The sequence below is a fragment of the Protopterus annectens genome, chromosome 4.part1, assembly GCF_019279795.1.
Source record: "Protopterus annectens isolate FY-2018-M chromosome 4.part1, PAN1.0, whole genome shotgun sequence".
Classification (NCBI taxonomy): domain Eukaryota; kingdom Metazoa; phylum Chordata; order Ceratodontiformes; family Protopteridae; genus Protopterus; species Protopterus annectens.
Window position 1 is genome coordinate 198,783,387 of NC_056734.1, and position 19,804 is coordinate 198,803,190.

Sequence of the window (19,804 nt, forward strand, 5' to 3'; positions counted from 1 at the left end):
CAGTCATCTAGGATATGCCTTTCTCTCCACACTGCTATTAGTACCCTCAGGAGCCATTTCTCCCCTATCTCACCCAGCATCATTATCATATCTGCTGTGACCTCATTTGAGCCTTAATGCTGTTCTTACTTCTTCTAGGCTGGGCTCCTCTTCCTCTCTCATTGTAGGCTGTTTCTGGGGCAATACAGCTAATGTAGGGTTTTCTTCATTCAGAAGCTGCGGGAAATACTCCTTCCATCTGCCTTTGATATTCTGTGGACTGGTGAGCAAGTTGTTGCTGGCATCCCTTATGAAGAGTGTTTGACTATCTGATTTATCTTTCTGTCTTTGCCTTGCAACTTAATATAATTTCTTTGTGCCACTTACTGAGTCACTTTCCAGAAGTTGGTAGAGTACCTCCAATGCTCTATTCTTTGCTACTGCAACTTCTTTCTTAGCTTCTTTGTTAGCTAACCAGTAGCCCTTCCAAACCTGGTCAGTCTTTTCTATCTCCCACTTCTTCCTGCATTCCTTCTTTTTTTGATGACTTCCTGGACTTCTGCATTCTGCATTGTACCACCAGCTTTCCTTATGTACCTTATTTCCATACCTGGCTCAGTCACATATCTTTACTGTAGTCCTAACACATGCTGTTTTTAGGCACTGCCTTCTTGTTCAACTCCGCCTATTTCCTCCTCTTCTTGGGGTGCTAGAGCCCTGAGTAATTCCTTGAAGTGCTGTAATTTCTCTCCAGTCAACTTCCAGGTCTTCACCCTGGTTTCTGTTGACCTTAAAGCCTTCTTTGACCACTGCTTGCAGCTGATTGTGGCAACTAGAGGTTTATGCTGTGGGTCGACTGTTTCACTGGGGATGACTTTGCAATCATGGATTCTACCCCAGTGCCTTTTCCTTACTAGGAGGAAGTGTATCCGAGTTGCATGTTGGCTACTCTTGCATGTGACCTTGTGATTGTCTGTCTTTCTGAACCATGTGTCGGCTACTATCAAGCCAGACAGAGGTCTAGAATGGCTTCTCCTTCTTTATTCCAGTTTCCCCACCCATGTGGACCCATTATCAACTGCTCTTGGCAACATCTGGGGAAATGTGTATACTTTGTAAATGCAAATCAGATTGGGGGGACAGTAATATGAGATGGAGAGTGAAGAAATGACATTTTCTGGTTAAACTCCAGGAGCCATCCCCTTATACCAGAGCTATATTGAATCATATTCTCCCTTCTAGAATCATGCCTTTGGTTAACCAATGTGGTTAGCCAATGGCCTTGCTCATTTATCTCTCATGGGATATGTCATCAGCGGCCCTGCCTTCTTGCAGCACAGCCAGGATCTTGTGTCAGGAAGAGGACATTCTTTATCAACTATTTTGGAATGTGTGGCATTAGTCATCTGAAATTCTTTCAAAACTTAACTCACTTTGAATATATGCAAGGCCTTCAGTGAGCAAGATATTGCAAACCTGTGCTGCATCCCATCTTCACATGCCATCTCTTCTATAAGTTCTGTACATAACAGGTCCTGATCTTGTCAGTTTGCCCTAGCTGCTATTTTTCAGCTTTATGGTCACATGCTGGCAGTGCTGAAACTTTTGGTTGATTTTTCCTTTATTTTTTGAAACTGTTAATTCTGCAGATATTTTCTGACATCAGAGTTATTAAGTAAAAGTGGGATGTCAACTTTGAATTTATGAACAACACTGCTGGAATTTCTTTTACAGACTGCAAGTAGGAGTCTTGATATGCAGAAAGAAAGCTATGAATACAGAGGAGCTGTCAAAACACCAACTTGATGAGTGGAAAAGAGAGCCAGTACAAATGACGAAAAATCAACTTATCACACATAAGCTTTTTTTGTTTACTTTTTTGGTCAACCAGTTGTGTTTGATCAGTTGCTGTTCAATATTTTGCCTTTTTGATGTATGGATGCTTAATTATCTGTCTATCTATCTATCTATCTAGCTGTCTGTCTATATACCAATATAAATACACACGCAGGTACTTATTTGCTGGATTTGACAAATGACTGGTAGCACACAAAAAACACGAAATTCTCTGCATAAATATTAGAGCATAAATTTCATATCAAAATGTGAATTGCTAATTATATAGGCCAGTAACTGTGGTTGCACTATGGGTAATTCAGATTTTTTTTATTCTTTTTCCTGCACCTTGCCAACTGACTCTACCCCCTACACCATTGTGACTATGCCCATTTATTTACCCCCACACCATCGTGAATGTGCCAATTTATTTACCCCCACAACATCATGACTGTGCCCATTTATTCCCCATCATTTGAGGCAAGAGCCATTTACAGCATGGCCATGACCAAGGCAGCCATGAGGGATTTATCTCAGTAAACCAATGTGACAATCTCAGATGCAAAGGCCTGGTGTGCCTTTGTCTATGAGCATACATGCTCACACTCAAGTTCAATGAAGGCTGTTGCACTGCTTGGCATACAGCTTGACAAAGCCAGATGCCTGTTCTTGGCTCATATGCTGTACGCTATGCACTTCTGTCATTAGTGGGTGCAAGCATTGTGGAGAGGTTAGTACTTTCTCCATCCCCACCTTACAGATTACCATCTTTTCTCTTTAGTACCTCCAGCACCTACAGCCCAACTTAATCCTGGGTCATTTGTGTTATAGTCAGGGATTTCCCCTCTGTGCCACAGAGCTAATCCCTGTAAATCAAAGTGTTGTGCTGTAACACTGCCTTATGAATTAAGCTGATGGAAAGGTGCAACTCCTTCATGGCAGGTGAATTGGCAGAAAAAAATGCAGACTTAACCTTGAGGATATACCTGCAAAATGATAGAGCTATAGTTAATGAGTTGAGGGTCCAGTGGAAAGCGTACTTAAATCTGAGACCATAATGTTAGGAAATAACTAAGTTATGATGCTCAGATATAACTAATGCTCTGCTGCAATAAAACCACAAAGTCCAATGAAAACATACCATAGTCCTTCCCTCAGTTTATGCTTTGACTCCATAGCATAGAGGTGTGTTAGCAGTATGTGAGAGAAGAGGGTTCTTGACTGAAGAGGTGAGGGGAAGTGTTGTGATATAACTCCAAGACAGAATGATCTTTCAATGGACAACAGAGTTATATTTTATTTTTTCATTAGCAGCTGCAAATTAAGTGCATAAAGTATTCCTGTTCTGATAAATGATCAGTAATTTCTGAATTAGACACTTATGGACTGGGATCCCTAGGGTTTGTGAAAAGGGGTTTGCTGAAACTAATTACAGCAGATGTGTTTCTGTGCTGTATGCATCTGAGGCTATGACATTTGGCAAAATGCATATTTAAAAGGTGGCCCCGATGGAGCATATCCTTGAAGTGCATTTATAAGGGAGGGTTGGCGTTTAAGACAAAGGGGAATTAGGCTCTTGCTGTGCCAATTAAGGTAAGGTACTGGCTGCAGTCAGGGCATTGGTCAGCAAGGTACACACAATGTCTTGCAATAACACAAATGATAGAAACTGCTGGGCTGGGGGATCATAATGACAGGTCAGGCCAGGATAGAATATGGTAACCAGATATTTTGTTTAGTAAGAAAAAAGAAAAACAGATGGTTTTCTTAACTGTGGGATGCACTGTACTTAGGAATATGCATTAAGGAGTGAGCACTGGTTCTCATAAGTATAATTTCAATAATTTGTTGCATTAATAACAAGGAAATGGGTACAGCCAGTCCATGACAATGGGGTGGCCAGGTTACAATGACTGACCAGTTTAACTTTAGAAACAGAACTGTGTACTGTAGTATCAAAGCAGAGACTGAAGCAGTGGGTATCTTGTTGCCCATGAAAAGGAGGAGGAGGAGGAGGAGGCATAAATGAGAGTTAAAGGCACTTCGTGTCAATGAAAATAGGAAGTCAGGAAGAAACATTGCGTGGGTGAAACAGACAATTCTCATTTCTCTTAAATCAAAGGGTAGTCAGGAGCGACAGATATTATAAAGACAGAGTATTCTTCTGCAGGTCTTTTCTGAAGATGTTGTACTGGTTGATTCCTAGTACTGCACTGGAACTCTACTGGATAAGGGGGGGGGGGGGTTGGCAAAAAAGTCACCTTAGATGAATGGCTACAATATGTAGATACATGATAACCAGCTAAGTAGGAACTTGTTCTCCAGCCTTTTTGCAAGCTTGTGCACTGGATTCAGTGCATGTCAGTTGTGGAATGGTAGTTGATTAAAACTCTGAAGTGAGACCCCAGCTTGTTTTCAGTGTCTATGAAGCAGGGACCATTTGTGCCTTCTGTTTAACCCTTGCTTTTATACAACCCCCAACAGTGTGATTTGTATTTTATTTGTAAAAAAATGAAAAAAAGAAACAGAAAAATGTAGCATTGTTTTTTTTCTGATATGATGGCAAGTCAGACCAAAAAAATTGTACTTATTTACAATAAATACTGACTTATCAGACTAATTTGCTCTGCCATGGAATAATACCCTGTACATAAATTTGCACAGATGCTATATGGGAAAAGAATGGAAAATCACACAAATTCTCTGGAACTCATAGGGTAATTTTTTTATCCAAAGTATGACATAATGTGCCTATGAAATCAATGAAATTTGCTGCTACGATCACCAGTGCAGAGTAAGAGCAGTTGCATATAAATCTACACAAACGTGCACACACACACACACACACACACACACACACACACACACACAAACAAAGTATAAGCTTTTTCTCATTCATCCTGTTCCACTATAACACCCTTGTCATTTCATGTCATAATCGAGACACTCTTAGAGCATTTTATCGCTCACCAGTTCTGCCCTGCTATACTTTCTGCACGTGACTACTCTGTTTCTTTTAGGAGCACAGTTACCTTCTTTGACCACTATTTTTGTTGAGTACCTGTTTAATAGCTGGACTTTCTTCAGCAATCAGCCCAGATGAAACTATTGTCACTCTGTGTTGCATGTTTTACTTCTTTTATTACAACTGTCCATTATTATAAAAGAAAAAAAAAAGCATAAATAGTTCAAATATAATCACTAATCAAATAGCAACACCAAAATTACAAGAAAACAGGCACATAATGCTCTACCCTTGAATAGCATTTAACCTATATTCAGATTACAAGCATCTGTTTTAAAAATGCACCACAATTTGACTAAGGGATCAACACTAATATGGTAGAACGTTATAATTATTTGACTTAACCACTTCCATGTCATTTTCTAAGAAAACAAATAGTAAAAATGAAACATTGCTCCTTTTCCCCAGGATGCCCTACCCAATTCCACTTAAAAATTCAATGTTATCATCTGAATGCCATTTCTCTACCTTGTCATAGTATCAAGTGGATTCAAACTCTCCTCATCAGATGACTTCCTTCGTTTATTAAGGCCAGCTCTTCATAATAACTTCCATACTATATTAATTTTATTGCTAGACAGGAAAGGAAAAATACCTTCTATAACTCCTTTCTGTCATAGTGAAATATAAAGTAATTCTTCTTTATTCTTCATTATTTAGACGCATGAACTGCAAAAGGACATCATATGAAGAAACACATACATATTTCATCCACGCTGTGAAAAGAAAAGGGAAGGGTAGAAAATAAATTATGCCTATGAATCTCAGTTATTTATTCTGTATTGGGTGTTATCATCAGTGAGGGACAGTTATGAGCTAACAAAGATGCCCATATAATACCCAGTAAAATTCAATTTTTATTCTGAGATGAACGAAACATGCCTCTTAACTTTGAAATAATATCAGCAGATCACTGTATATTTTCATATTCACACTGGGCAGTTTGCCAGGACCACGAATACTAAAATCCAAAAAAAAAAATATATATATATATATATATATATATATATATATATATATATATATGTATATATATATATATATATATATATATAATCAAAGTTCTGAAACTTCAAAATTCACATGGCTGAAACCATATGATCGATGCTTTGGAACTTCAAACATTAAAAAAAATATATATTTTTTTTTAATATTTTTGCAGGGGCCAAGCCCCCCTGCACCCTCCAAACTTCCTGCCAATTAAATATACCAAGTCTGAGATCGCACTACATTCAGGAAAAGGGTAAATTTCCTGTTCTGTGCCGTACCGTAATCTCCATTCAAAACGTTCGAAGTTTCAAAACTTCAATCATATGGTCCTGACCATATGACTTCTGAAGATTTGAAACTTCAATAATCTGATAGGGATTCATATACATATGTGTATGTGTGTGTGTGTGTGTGTGTGTGTATGTATATATATATATATATATATACACACACACACACACACACACACACACACACACACACACACACACACACACACACGTGCACATACACACACTCATGCAAAGATATACTACTGCATTCCAGTCAGCAGTTAGTATAACAACAGTAGCAACAAGTTATTGAAATCTAGCTTCTATATCCTTCAAAAAACTTCATGTCCCTTCAGTTGGGCATACAACAAATCTAATATGAAGACAATCCATTGATAATTAAATTTTGTCAACAAGACATGCCACGTTAGTCCTGAACATGTATGAATTAAAGTTAAGTTTAAACAATTTTATATAATACCACAACTGCTACACTGTTTTATGAATAATTAGTGGCAAAATATATTGGAGGAAATTTAAATGATCTGCTATAAGGAAACTTTCACTAATGCCCCCAGTTCAACATTAGTTTGTTAAAACTAGGTCATAAACAAAGGCATGTCATCCCAAATTATTTTACTATTACAGATGCTCAAGATGACATTTTATCTTCTCAGGTGTTTTGCAACATGTAATACCGCTGCCATTGTGTAAGGTGTGTCAAGCATTCTTCATAGGGAAATGCACAAGAAGGATGAAGGACAGACTTATTGAACACAAATCTGAAATACATAGAGAGGTAGCAACTAATGATTTGTGTAAGCATATGAGGGATTCAAGTACACACACATTTAACTTTAGAGTGATTGACATCAGACGGAAGAAAAAAGGTGGTGGGGGGGTCTTAACAATGAGTTAGAAGTATGTGAATACTCATGGATGACACTTTTAGAAGCTGATTGTTTTCCAGGTTTAAATACAGCAGTAAGCATTAAACTTATTTTAAAAAAGAGCAGTTAACTTGGAAATAACATCTTGTGTGGATGGATCTTAGTTAAATGTTTAACTTATTTTATGGCTATACTGATTTTCAGTAACATTTTACCTGTATATATGTCTTTAAACTGCAGTGCTTAAAACTGTGTCATGTGATTAGTCTTATGGTTTGAATTCACAATTTAAATGAAGGCATTTGATCTCTTTTTTATACACTGATGAAGGGTTGATCCCGAAAGCTTTGTGATTTTTTTTTTCCTGATCGGAATAAACGTTGCATTTTACCTCAATGTTTCCAGGTTCTGGATTTTTTTACTACTGTTCTGCATTTTGTATCCTGCCTAGTTTACCTACCTGGTTCTTGTTTCTTTGAATTTTAACTTCTCATCCGAAAACATTTACTTGTCTTTGCATATGACTGTTGCTGTTTTAAGTTTAGTGATGGAAAATCAGAGTAAATAGCTATATCTATACAAGCTACTGAAATCTTTCATTTCTTTACAGGGCAAGAGAAAAGCTTTATTTTCTTGATGCAGATCTACAAAGTTAATCAATACTGCTCTGAAAACATTTTAATCATATTTCCAAAATATGCTATGATATCCTCAAATATATATGTGAATTCCTCCTCCCTGAATCGTCTAACAAGACAGTTTAAAGATGATATGCTTCTGAAAGTTGAATCCCAACATCAGAAACCCCAACAAATCTTAAATTTCCTCAGTGTACATGCATTTCAAAGTCATTTGGTCTATTTTCATCTAAATTATATTATTCATTTATTTCCTTATTGATTTTCCTTTTTTATTTTGCCCCATGGAATTTTGCTCCAAAATTCCTAAATGCTGGCTCACTCTATCACTCTATTAACAGATTAAGCTAAACCAATGTCGTGTGCAAATGCTGAAACTTCTATGTTTCATTGTGTCAGAAACATGAGTTATTTGTGCTACTCACTTAAGAAGGTTCAGTATCTGGATAATATATAAAGAACTGTGAAGGCTACAGTGAGATTATTATTTTATTCTGATGAAGTCCTAATAATAGAACGAAAGCACTTAATAAAATATTGTTGTTTAACAACATTTGGCTGGTGACCACCTGATTTTACAGTTATATTTTCAATGGTTATTAGAGTTGAATAAGAGCTGAAAATACTAGAAAAAATGCATAAGTAGTCCAGAGAAATATAGAAAATGAACTGCACCAATTTTTCCTCCAGTAAAGAAGGATAATTCTCTTTGTGTGGTGAATCTGTAAATCAGGCAGTGGTCACAGATATATCAATTATTGTCAGATGATAAATCTAAGACATGAGTAATGATAAATATGCACAGAGGTTTACTTATCTCTAACAGGTGGTCTTTTAAAGTAAGTAAAGAATAAAAGAAATGTATTCTTCTTTCGGCTTTTCCCGGTTAGGGTTCGCCAGAACAGATCACCTGTCCGCTCATGATTGGCAGTGGAGTTTCACAGTGTTGAGTTGCCAGCCCAACACCAAACCTTCCACAGAAGGCACACACACGCACACACTCACACTCACACCTAGGGCCAATTTAGAGTGTCCAATCCACCTACAGCATGTCTTTGGGATGTGGGAGGAAATCGGAGCAACCGGAGGAAACCCATGCAACTACAGGGAGGACATGCAGACTACACACAGAAGGCACCCCAGCCGAGGATCGAACCGGAGAACCTCTTGCTGTGAGGTGACAACGCTAACTGCTGCACCACCATGGCCGCCCAATAATAGAAATGTATTAAAAGATTTAAATGTAGCGATATACATGTATGACGTACTACTTACTGGAAAATCAACTGGATAATCTCTACTGCAACCTGCAAAAAGCTTTGCACAGACTGCAATAGTGGAGAATAAGAGTAAAATATCTAAATGTGAGTCTGGTAAATAACAGCCTGAGCACATGTGGCGTGTGCTGCACAAAAACAATGGTATCCATCGGCTAAGAAGTAAAGGCTATTTTTAAGGTGGGCTTACTTAACTATTATGGAAAATTTATGCCTATCAAGCTACAGAATTAGCATTGTTATGCAGGTAGCTGAAGAAGAAAGATAATCTCTCGCAGTAGAAATGTCAAGAAAATAATGCATTTAAAAGATGTAAAGAATTATTGTCATGATGCAGCTGTTTGTACACTAAATCTGTCACTTACGTCCACATTCAGTGCTTTTGCATAAGGGATTGCACTGTGTGTGATTGAACACAGCTGAGGAGTATCTGCGTAATTATACTTATGTACCTCCTGTCCTACAACCGAAAGTACTAACAACTTGAAAAGAAATCTCTTTGATTTTTGGAGTAAACAGATTCCCTCAGTATCTGCAGGGTGGAAACTATAAGCTAAAGACAGATCATAAACAGTTATTAGAGCCGATTGGAGAGAATAAACGTCTGTTAACCATGGCAGCAGCACATACCCAAATAAGGGCTAGTATGATGTTAACTGTTATTAAAGTGAGAACAAAACTTCTAAAGACCATAGGGATGCTGAGTGTCTCTTGAGAAAACCGTCACCTAAAACGCTGACCAAGTAACAGAAGGTAAGATGAAGTATATTAATAATCTGAAAGAAGATTTTTTTTTCAATAACTTTCCAGAAAAACTAAAATGATAGCTTGATTGACTTAAACAGACTAAGATAGTTCTATAGTGCTAAGTAAAAAAGTGGTAGGATGACATCATCTGCTAGTATATTATTAAGAGAAGAACTGCATTATTGTTGGGAAAGGTTGCATCTAAAGATTTGTACTATTTGTAGGGGAAGGTTGTGTCCTTTGGGAAACTCAATGTATTATTCTCTGGAAACAAAGAAAGGCATTATTATCGGAGCTTAAAAGGGGCATCCAGGAACTGTTAGAATGACACCCTGCATATAGGTTTGTCTAGTAGCCAAAGCTAGACACTGAATACGTCTAAGGAATGTGTACTGTAATTTGAAACAGACTGTCTTGATAAACTCCACTGTATCCACAGAGATTTCAAGCAGGATGTTGGAAAAGTCTACATGTTGATTTTCTATCTCCTTTCAGTAATGATATGTTCATATTTGTCATAGAAGTGCACGGGAAGTTGTTGGAATTAATTTAAAGGTTTGAAATCAAGTCACAAGTGAAAATAGTAGACTAAGAAAATTGCTTGTTTCATAAGCACCCTGAGCATATTGCTACAGATCATTCATCCAGTGTACTTGGATATCTTTCAAAGAATTCATACCTAGACAACATGCTATGAATGTCCTGTTATGTTCAAATATTTAATAGTGGAATTAAAAATTGATCGGTACAATGTTTGATTTGGATGTTCATGTTTTGTTGCTCCTAATTTGATAATATATCAGATCTCAGCTGTGGTACAAGTCAGTTGCCTGCAGACTTGTTTCTAAATAGGTATGTTCGGGTGAGGCAAACCTATCTTAAATGTTGCTGTGAGAAAAACAATTACATGCATAGAAATGTCAGCAAGATAATAATGCCATAAACAAGTTTCATAAGTTCAGATTCAGTATGTCTTCAGGAGGTCCGAAGGGATTCATGAAGACATACTGAATCTGAAGTTTCATAAGTTCAGATTCAGTATGTCTTCAGGAGGTCCGAAGGGATTCATGGACTGTTAACTAATAGCGCAGTTTCTCACCAAGCTAAAGGAAAAGACACTGACTATCCAGATGGGACAGTGACCAAATGAGAGGATGAAGGACTTAATCAAAGATAATGACCCAGCTTGAAAATGAGATACAAGTATCATAACCAGTACCAGAAGTCAAAGTTCACAGCTGATCTGAAAGAAGCATCAGAGGTTGAATTTGTGAACGCCTTGAGTTCCCAGTATGTCCTTATGCATTTTATGACTTTTGTCTACCTCATCAAATTATCTGTAAAGTGCATGAATTAAAATGCCTAATGATGTTTCTAAAACTAGAAGGTAGATGGTGCAGTGAACATAACCTTATCATTCTGTGTCGTGGTAACTTTAAGCATTCATAAAAGAAAGCTCATACTGCAGTACAAATGTGACTATGCATAGCCACAGTGTTCAAATAACAAAAGTGCAGTTACAGAGTATACACAGTCTCCTTGTGTGATCTTTTACAAAATTCTGGAATAAAGTGCCCACAACACAGATTACAGTCCTAGAATCTTGATGTCACATGCCACTTTTACTACTAACAACACTTTTAGAATTCTGAATTTCAGGCTGCAAAAGAGATAACTTATAAAATAAGATTAGAATGCAATAACTAGCTAACACCATAAACATAACAGCAAAGGCTAAGTAGATCGCACAGAGAAAATTCCACCACTAAAACAGTTTCCATAGCTATGTTTTTTGCATTCTTTATCATATGTTTATGCAAGTAGTTGGTCTTAAATGTTATACTGTTGATATTACTTTACAAAGAAAGGTGTTAAAATGCCAGAATATATGCCTATTTGTGTTATTTTGTTAAATGTAGATAGTTGGGGAACAAATGGAAAGGGCTGCACATGGAAGGTCGAATATCAACAACTAAAAAAAAAGGTATTATCCGTTACTTCTTGTAGACACAATGATAAAACCTAGGAGGTTGTCATATCAAGCTAGTATAGGGGGCCCAGAATCTCTATGACCATGCAGTGTCTACATTTTTAGTACATACTTTCTTGAGTCACTTTTGCTTTCTCAAATTTCTCATACTTAGGTGTATATTCTGATGTGCAGTGTTCCTGACATGCTTTCTAAGTCATTTTCATAATGTAACACTTAAACAGTACTATGCAGTACATGATAATAGCAAGGTAAAGAAACATATATAACAAAACTAATTGATCAAAGTTTGAGGAAAACAAATGCCCACGTTGTACTGCTTTATTCTACTACAATGAAGTCTAATGAAGTAGGTCTGTCAGTAATCAAGGTACTGAATAGGTTATTGACAGAACAGATTTCAACTTTTCCTAAATGGAGAATATCTCACTATTAATGATCCACAAATCGGTCAGCAAAGTCCATCACTGGTTGGCTTGTCTAGAATTAAATATGACTCAGTATAATAAAAAACTGTAGATACCTGTGATACTTTTCTGATCACATCACCACCAAGAGACAAACCCTGGACAAAAGAACGCACGGCAATGAATGCCCTTGTGGCCCTCAGTTTTAACTCTCGTGGCACCTCGCCAAACGGGTGGTGCTGCTCTGCGTGTTTCAGCATGCAGTCAAGGTATTCATCCGTGATCTGGTGCTGAGGGTTGAGTTGCTTGAAAAGTCTTTCCAGTAGGCGAGCCCAGAACTCATTGAGTGCTTCTTCAAGGTTGATGTTTGACCCACGGTGGTATCGTCGCAATTCACCATATATATCCTTGAAAAGTTTTACATTCTGTGAGTACAGTTCTCCATACATTGCAGGAAAGTTTTCTTGAAGTGACTTCTCAGATTTATTCAGTACTTCCTGGAAAAAGGCTGCAAATACAACAGAAAAATATCATCAGTGTAAATAACTCCAGGCAGTCTATCTAAACTGTATCAAACCCCAGAATTTGCAATAGCTACTTACAGGTCTTTGTTTCTCTACATTCCATTAGAAAGATTTGTCATAATCAGCAAATATGGGATAATCTGATCAAAGCTATCTTCCTCTGTAAATTCTGCTGAAGCATTAAGCCTGCTCAAATGTCATAAACAAAGCTTTACTTCATGTTGAATACCTGCAGATTTGTATCCCTATTTTTAATCAGTTATTACTGTTATCAAATCATTATGAAATGGGCAAGAAATCTGTTAAACCTTGGCAAGTCAAGCATTATCTTACAATGTGATAGTAGCTATATATATTGTAATATATCATGAAAGAATACATTTTCTTCTTTTTTATTTTATCAGTAACTGAGTTTTCTCTTACCACAATGCAGACTCTGTTGTCTTTGACCACCCCATAATAAGCCATTCAGTATCACCAATCACTGGTCAAGAAAATTTGCAATTCAACATTACTAACATTACCAAGCAAATAAAATGACTGCTGTGATTCATAAACAATAACCCATTAGTAATGACAACAAGGAATCTGGTTTCACAGTACAGTGACTGTTCCTGCAGTCTTCCTCTTAACCTTTTCTTATCAGTATAAAGCAATATCAGTTGTAGTAGTAAAGAAATCACAATATTTCTTCACCAAAAAGATATCAGTCATCACTACCTTTAGCTACTCTGATACAATGAAATCCCAGTCTCTTTACTCAGTGGTATGGTATGATCTCTGCTTAGCCTTCTGTGTTACAAATGACCCCCCACACTTTGATCCTCACACAGATATAACTAATGTTAAAGCTAATACCTGTTCTAGAGACTTAGATCTGTACTACCACATCAACACCGCCAAATGTCAAGGCAGATACCCAAAGCAATATATCCCTATTTCTGGAATCGGCTGCCCTTACCTATCAAACAATGTAGTTCCATTGCAACTTTTAAAATCAGTCTGGATTACTAAATAGGTGATCAGAAATTTTCTCCAGGATTATGCGGAAAAGTCTTCTTATTGGGGGGCATTGTTAATTTCCCACCAGTACTGGGCCATGTGGCTGAGCTTCTTGATGTTCTCTTTTTGCCATAGGTTTAGTAAGAACCTATAAACCCCCTGAATGTAAACACACACATTTCATTTAAGCAAGTCATAGTTCTAAATATGCTGCAAGCAAAAGTATTCATAATACAGACTGTCTGGCAGTTATTGCAGAGGACAGAGGCCCTCCAGAACATATATATAGTTAGTCTGACATCACCATACCTTGTAGAAAAGGGAATATTCTGGGATGTGGTCATCTTGGAATTAGTATTCAAGACATGTTGTTTTTATGGCCATTCAGTCTCTATGTTTCAGAATTTATTCTAGCTAGTCCTGGCATTTCAGATGGTTACCAAACAGGACATTGCACTGAGATGGACAATTCTATATGCTTTTATTTTATTTAGCATTCAAACACATTCTAAAGAGCATGTCCTGTGTTGTGTGAAACCTCTCATGCCTTAGACATTATCATCTCTGCACACAGCGATACATACATGTGACTGAATTCAACATACAGTTGTGAAAATGAAGGGGTCATGGTCAGTATAATACCCAGGCTACTCACATTTGTGTGGCAGATTAGATATCAAAGCATGACATAATCCTGTATGAAATAACACTTGATACTTTCATGTGAAATTTTCAGAGGCTGTATGCCTAAGTCCTTAACAAAGGCAGGCAGTATGGTGAGTCACTTATAGCATCCCTTCTTCCCAGCACCAGGGTTGAATCCTGACTTTCACGCATTGGGGAGATTTTCATATTCTCCCAATGTCTGTGTAAGTTTAATTTTGATTCATTTGCCTACAGAAAAGGGGATACATAAATGCATGCATATATATATATATATATATATATATATATATATATATATATAGCTATACCTATATCTACACAACTCTATCTTTCTTTATATATGTGTTATTGGGGTCCATATGACTACATCGACAAGTCATAACATCGACATTCAGTACACCGACACGAAATCACCGACAGATTAAATAACCGAAATCCCACTTCACCGACATTCACAAGTTCGACAGCAAAGCAGTCAGGTAGGTGAAGTGTGCGTTAGTGTCGGAGCTTGGGCTAGGGGTGGGTAAGTGAGTTAGGGTTAGGGTGCAGGTAGGTGAAGTGTGCGTTAGTGTCGGAGCTTGGGCTAGGGGTGGGTAAGTGAGTTAGGGTTAGGGTGCAGGTAGGTGAAGTGTGCGATAGTGTCGGAGCTTGGGCTAGGGGTGGGTAAGTGAGTTAGGGTTAGGGTGCAGGTAGGTGAAGTGTGCGTTAGTGTCGGAGCTTGGGCTAGGGGTGGGTAAGTGAGTTAGGGTTAGGGTGCAGGTAGGTGAAGTGTGCGTTAGTGTCGGAGCTTGTGCTAGGGGTGGGTAAGTGAGTTAGGGTTAGGGTGCAGGTAGGTGAAGTGTGCGATAGTGTCGGACCTTAGGGTTAGGGTTTCGGTCAGGGCTAGTGTGTATGCTATGTAGTGTAGTGTGTTGAAGTAGACCCGGTTTAGTACGTGTAGGAGTTTTGTGCAGTGGTTAGGGGCATTTACTTAGTGACTGCTTCGTTGTCGAACTTGTGAATGTCGGTGAAGTGGGATTTCGGTTATTTAATCTGTCGGTGATTTCGTGTCGGAGTACTGAATGTCGATGTTATGACTTGTCGATGTAGTGATATGGACCCGTGTTATTGATATCTATCTTTATACACACATTTATATATATATATATATATATATATATATATATATATATAAAACACACACATCACATATGTGTGTTTTATATTTATATATATATATATATATATATATATAAAACACACATATGTGATGTGCTGTGAGTATGACACTTGGTCAAAGTGAACTGTAATTGGGGCAAAAACATCCAGAAAACACAACTGAGTTCCTGCCTCAAGCTCCCCTGCAATCTCTCCACAACTGTGCCACTACACATAGATTTTGTGGATGAAAAGAAATGAATGTGCTAATTTTCAACAACCGAGAAAAGCCAAAAGACACAACAACTTGCTGGTCAGAGTTGTACTAGCACCTCATCAAATGTGCATACATTTGTAATGGTGTATAATCCTATGCTCCCATATACAGGAAGTTATACACCTGTGGTTACATATTTAATAGGCCTACAGCTTACATAAAGTGGTGGTCACAGACAGGTGTTTACAGAAAGTTATACACCTGCATTTATATCTTTCATAGGCATGTAGCTTAGGCAAAGCAGTGGACACCGAGTCTAGTCTCAGTGGATTTGTCTAGTGAAAGCAGGGCTTCCACAGAAGAGTGGAAAGTCTGCTGTAACACACTTCCAACATTCACAACTGATAATCAAGACCTTGTTATAAACTCTGTTAAACTTTCACAAAGTATCACAACTTTCTAATTGCAAAATGAGTTGTTACTAACCTTTTTGTTTTTGCAAATGGTAATGCAAGCAGCTGTGCCATAGAAATAAATGAATGGTGATCTTTGGGGGGCGGGGGTGTAAGCAGCAGTCTGAGCACGCCTTTTGCCACTGAGAAGGTAATGAAAACCAACCAATACAATCGAGGAGATTTAATATTTTTCCTTTGAGAAGTTGTTTATCCTCTTTTTTTGTGAAACTTGCATAGTATTTGTTTGCTTTTTAACAATGGAAAAATACTTGATTTTGCTATTGCTGCAAAACCAATTACTGTATTTTCTTTACTCTGCACTTATGTGACCATGGAGTCAATATATACTTGTGCAGAGTGTTGGAGAGCTGCGTGGGGGAGATTGCCCCTGCTAAATCATTTACTAATACTGATGTAGTTCTTGGTTTGGGGGTGGCAGATTCTGAATTAGAAATTTTCATCAGATGAGCAATGGTTAGTAAACATTTGGACTAATAACCATACAGAATAACAGGACAAATTATTTTTGCTAGAAAAGGGCAAACTAGTCTACTGTATTCTGCACAGAGTCAGAAAGTTTATAGAGTTGCAGACATTTTTTATAGGTTCATAGGTACATATTAGACAAATCAGTTACAGACTTTTTTTATAGGTCATAGGTATATATTAGGCAAATTAGTCTGCAGACTTTCATATGCCTAACCAATAACCAGAAAATGACCAAATGTAAGAATCAAATCCTGCACCTTGTGTCAATGTGTCCATGGGGTAAATACCGTAACCATTATGCCAAGCTCCAAGGCATATGTTAATGTTACTTTATTTTTTAACATAGCTTCTTGTCTCATAAATATCAATGAGCTAGGCCTCCCCATATTAAAAAGGCACAGGATGCACTGAACAGAAGGTGACCACCCTACAGAAAGTGATCACCCTACAGAACTCTTTCTCCCCCATATCAACCAAGTTTTGATGTCCTATTTTGCTGTTTTCCAAAGGAATGTACATATTCAGGGATTTTTATCCATCGGCACTGCCTTCTCAAAGAATTAGAAACATTGACTAGTTATGTTTAAGTACACAGCCTTTTTGGACTTGCTTGCCCCTCCCTTGAAGCATGCTTAGGACTCACCAGGGAAACTAGCCTTACTATTTAAGAAAGGATACTTTAGAGTATTGAGTCAGTTTTGGGACACTGTGTATGACACCATGACAATATCCAAATTGCAAAACAGAGAAATTCCTGCTTGTGTGATGACATTACATCCAGTGGAACTATAACCTTATAACAGATGTGGGCAGTAAAGTGTAAACACTGTACCTCTGCATGTAAGAATTTAATAGTGATAGTTTTATTATTCTGTCTTCATCACATTTGCAGGAAAATTATGCCCTGCCTTCCTTCTTGAAATTCACTATTACCTACATTTTCTCCTGCCAGTCTGGTTGATATGGGCATTCTGAGACAGTGTAGCAACTGCCTCATGTACATAGATAACCGTCTACTACTGCCATCTAGGAACACAATTTGTGAGAGCTGCAATTACACCAAGCACCTAGTATCATTGCTCTCTCCCTCACAAACCAGTATATCTGGCACTGAGAAGGCTGGCAACATGAACACCACACCTCAAGCACCACCCACATCTACACAACACACCCCTACATATCTTGAGGTCCTCAACAAAAGCATACCCAAACAAAAGAGACCTCAGAGGCATAAACGCACACAAACTCCACTGCCCACCACACCACACGCCACACATAGTCCATACAGCTGTGTCTAACAGCCACTAAGGCCTAAACATAAACCCAACATATTAGTCAGAGGAGGCTCCATTGTGAGACACATAGATGTGCCCCTCACCAGGTTAGATAACGAGAAAGTCACGGTTAGTTTGTCATGTGCCAGAATCCGCCATATCACCAATGCACTTAAGTTTCTCTACAGGTACTGTTATGACTCTGTCATAGTCCATGTTGGAGTGAATGACTTGAGACATACCTCCCTGGATGATATGAAGAGAGACATGATCGAGCTCCCCGAATATGTTTGTCAGGCAGGTATGTTCCTAGCCTTAAGCAGTATGCTACCGTCACCCAGAATGATGCCTCAGTACAAACAGAAAATGATTGACTTTAACAATTGGCTTAGTTTCTCATGTCATTCCAAGGGGATCCAGTACCTGACAGCCTGGGATGACATGATTGACACTCCTCAATCCTTTGCCAGAGATGGCCAGCATCTGTCTCCCTTGGGCTTCAAGCTCCTGGCAAAGGCTCTTGCCTCCCCAATAGTGCATTTTTTAGGCAATGCCATGAGGTCAAAACTACTAACATGAAAATGTCATCAAAACATAAATTAAAGGTCATGCTGTTAAACGCTAGGAGTCTAAACATGAAACTGCACTCATTGCAAGCATTCGTAACCCTGGAAGAAGCTGACATTTCTGCAGTCACAGAAACCTGGTTCAAAGCTGCGAAGAGCACCCCAGCCATACCAGATTACTCATTCTATCATTCATTCAGACTCCATATCATGGGCAGCAAAACAAAAGGAGGTCAAGTTGCAATATATATAAAAGACATACACACCTCTAGGCTGATCAAACAGTATGATGCACAGGAAATATTCCAGGTGCAGTTAACAATTGACAAGACCCTTATTCAAATCAAAGCTAGCTACAGGCCTCCAGGTCTGACTCAGGATGCCCACTTCACCTATTTGGACTTCTTTGAATCTATCAAGGTTCAACCCTTTACCCTGATCCTGGGTGACTTTAACTATCCAACCATAGACTGGAAGAAATACTCATGCCAAAACACAAATACCCACAGATTCCTTGACTTTGTCAATGCACATGCCTTGGACCAGTTGGTTGACATCTCCACAAGAGGTGAAAATATCTTGGACTTGGTATTAACCAACATGTGTAACCACTGCAGAATCCGTACAGTGTCATGATCCCTGGTAAGATCCAACCACAAACCAGTCACCATCTCCCTGGACCACCCCCCCAGCTAAGGTCAAACAAAATAAACTTCTCCAAAGCTGATTACAACCTCCTGAGGGAAGGTGTAAACAGCTTCACAGCCTACTCTCCCTCCACAGGCACTGGCACATATGTCCAAACCTACACCAAAGTACTATATGAGCATTTATATAGCTGCATGGAATCATGAGTACCAGACAGGACAAAATCACTCTCCTCAAGGAAGAGTAAACCTGTCTGGTGGACATCTACAATAAATAAACTCTATAATAAAATGAAAAAATTGCTGTCCAGGACCAAGAAGGAGCCAGTGTCTAATTGGAAGCAATCTCTCCTTAGCCTGAACAAGCAAATAAGAGCACTAGTGAAATCCTCCAAAGCAAACTTTGTATCCAAACTGGCCACATCTACTAAAGACAAGTCATAAGGCTTTCTTCACATATGTCCACAATCTCAAGGGAAGTACCCAGATCTGCTGAGAACTGGTGGTCAAGGTCACCACATATGCAAAGCCTGTAGATATAGCTGGGTCTATATTGTTATCGAATACTAATGTAATCGAAAACATAATAGTCAACCCGTAAATGTCAAAGTGCTAAAACTTCGAACAGTTAATAAAAACAAAAAAACCTATCCAAACAAACCATTTAAACACTGTAAGCAAGGGGGCAAGCCCCCCTGCACCCCTCAACACCCCACTACTTAAATATACCAACTCTGAAATTGCACTACAATGCAGACAATGGAAAACCTGCATTT

At 38.2% G+C, this 19,804-nt stretch overlaps 1 protein-coding gene across 1 annotated transcript in view; it reads right to left on the bottom strand.

The window, feature by feature from the left end:
* Positions 1-19,804, bottom strand: part of GPC1 (glypican 1) — a 1,908,824-nt gene that overhangs the window by 547,550 nt on the left and 1,341,470 nt on the right. The window contains exon 3 of the mRNA XM_044070103.1: positions 12,168-12,559. Within this exon, the coding sequence (XP_043926038.1) occupies positions 12,168-12,559 (392 nt within the window). The remainder of the gene's footprint in view (positions 1-12,167; positions 12,560-19,804) is intronic.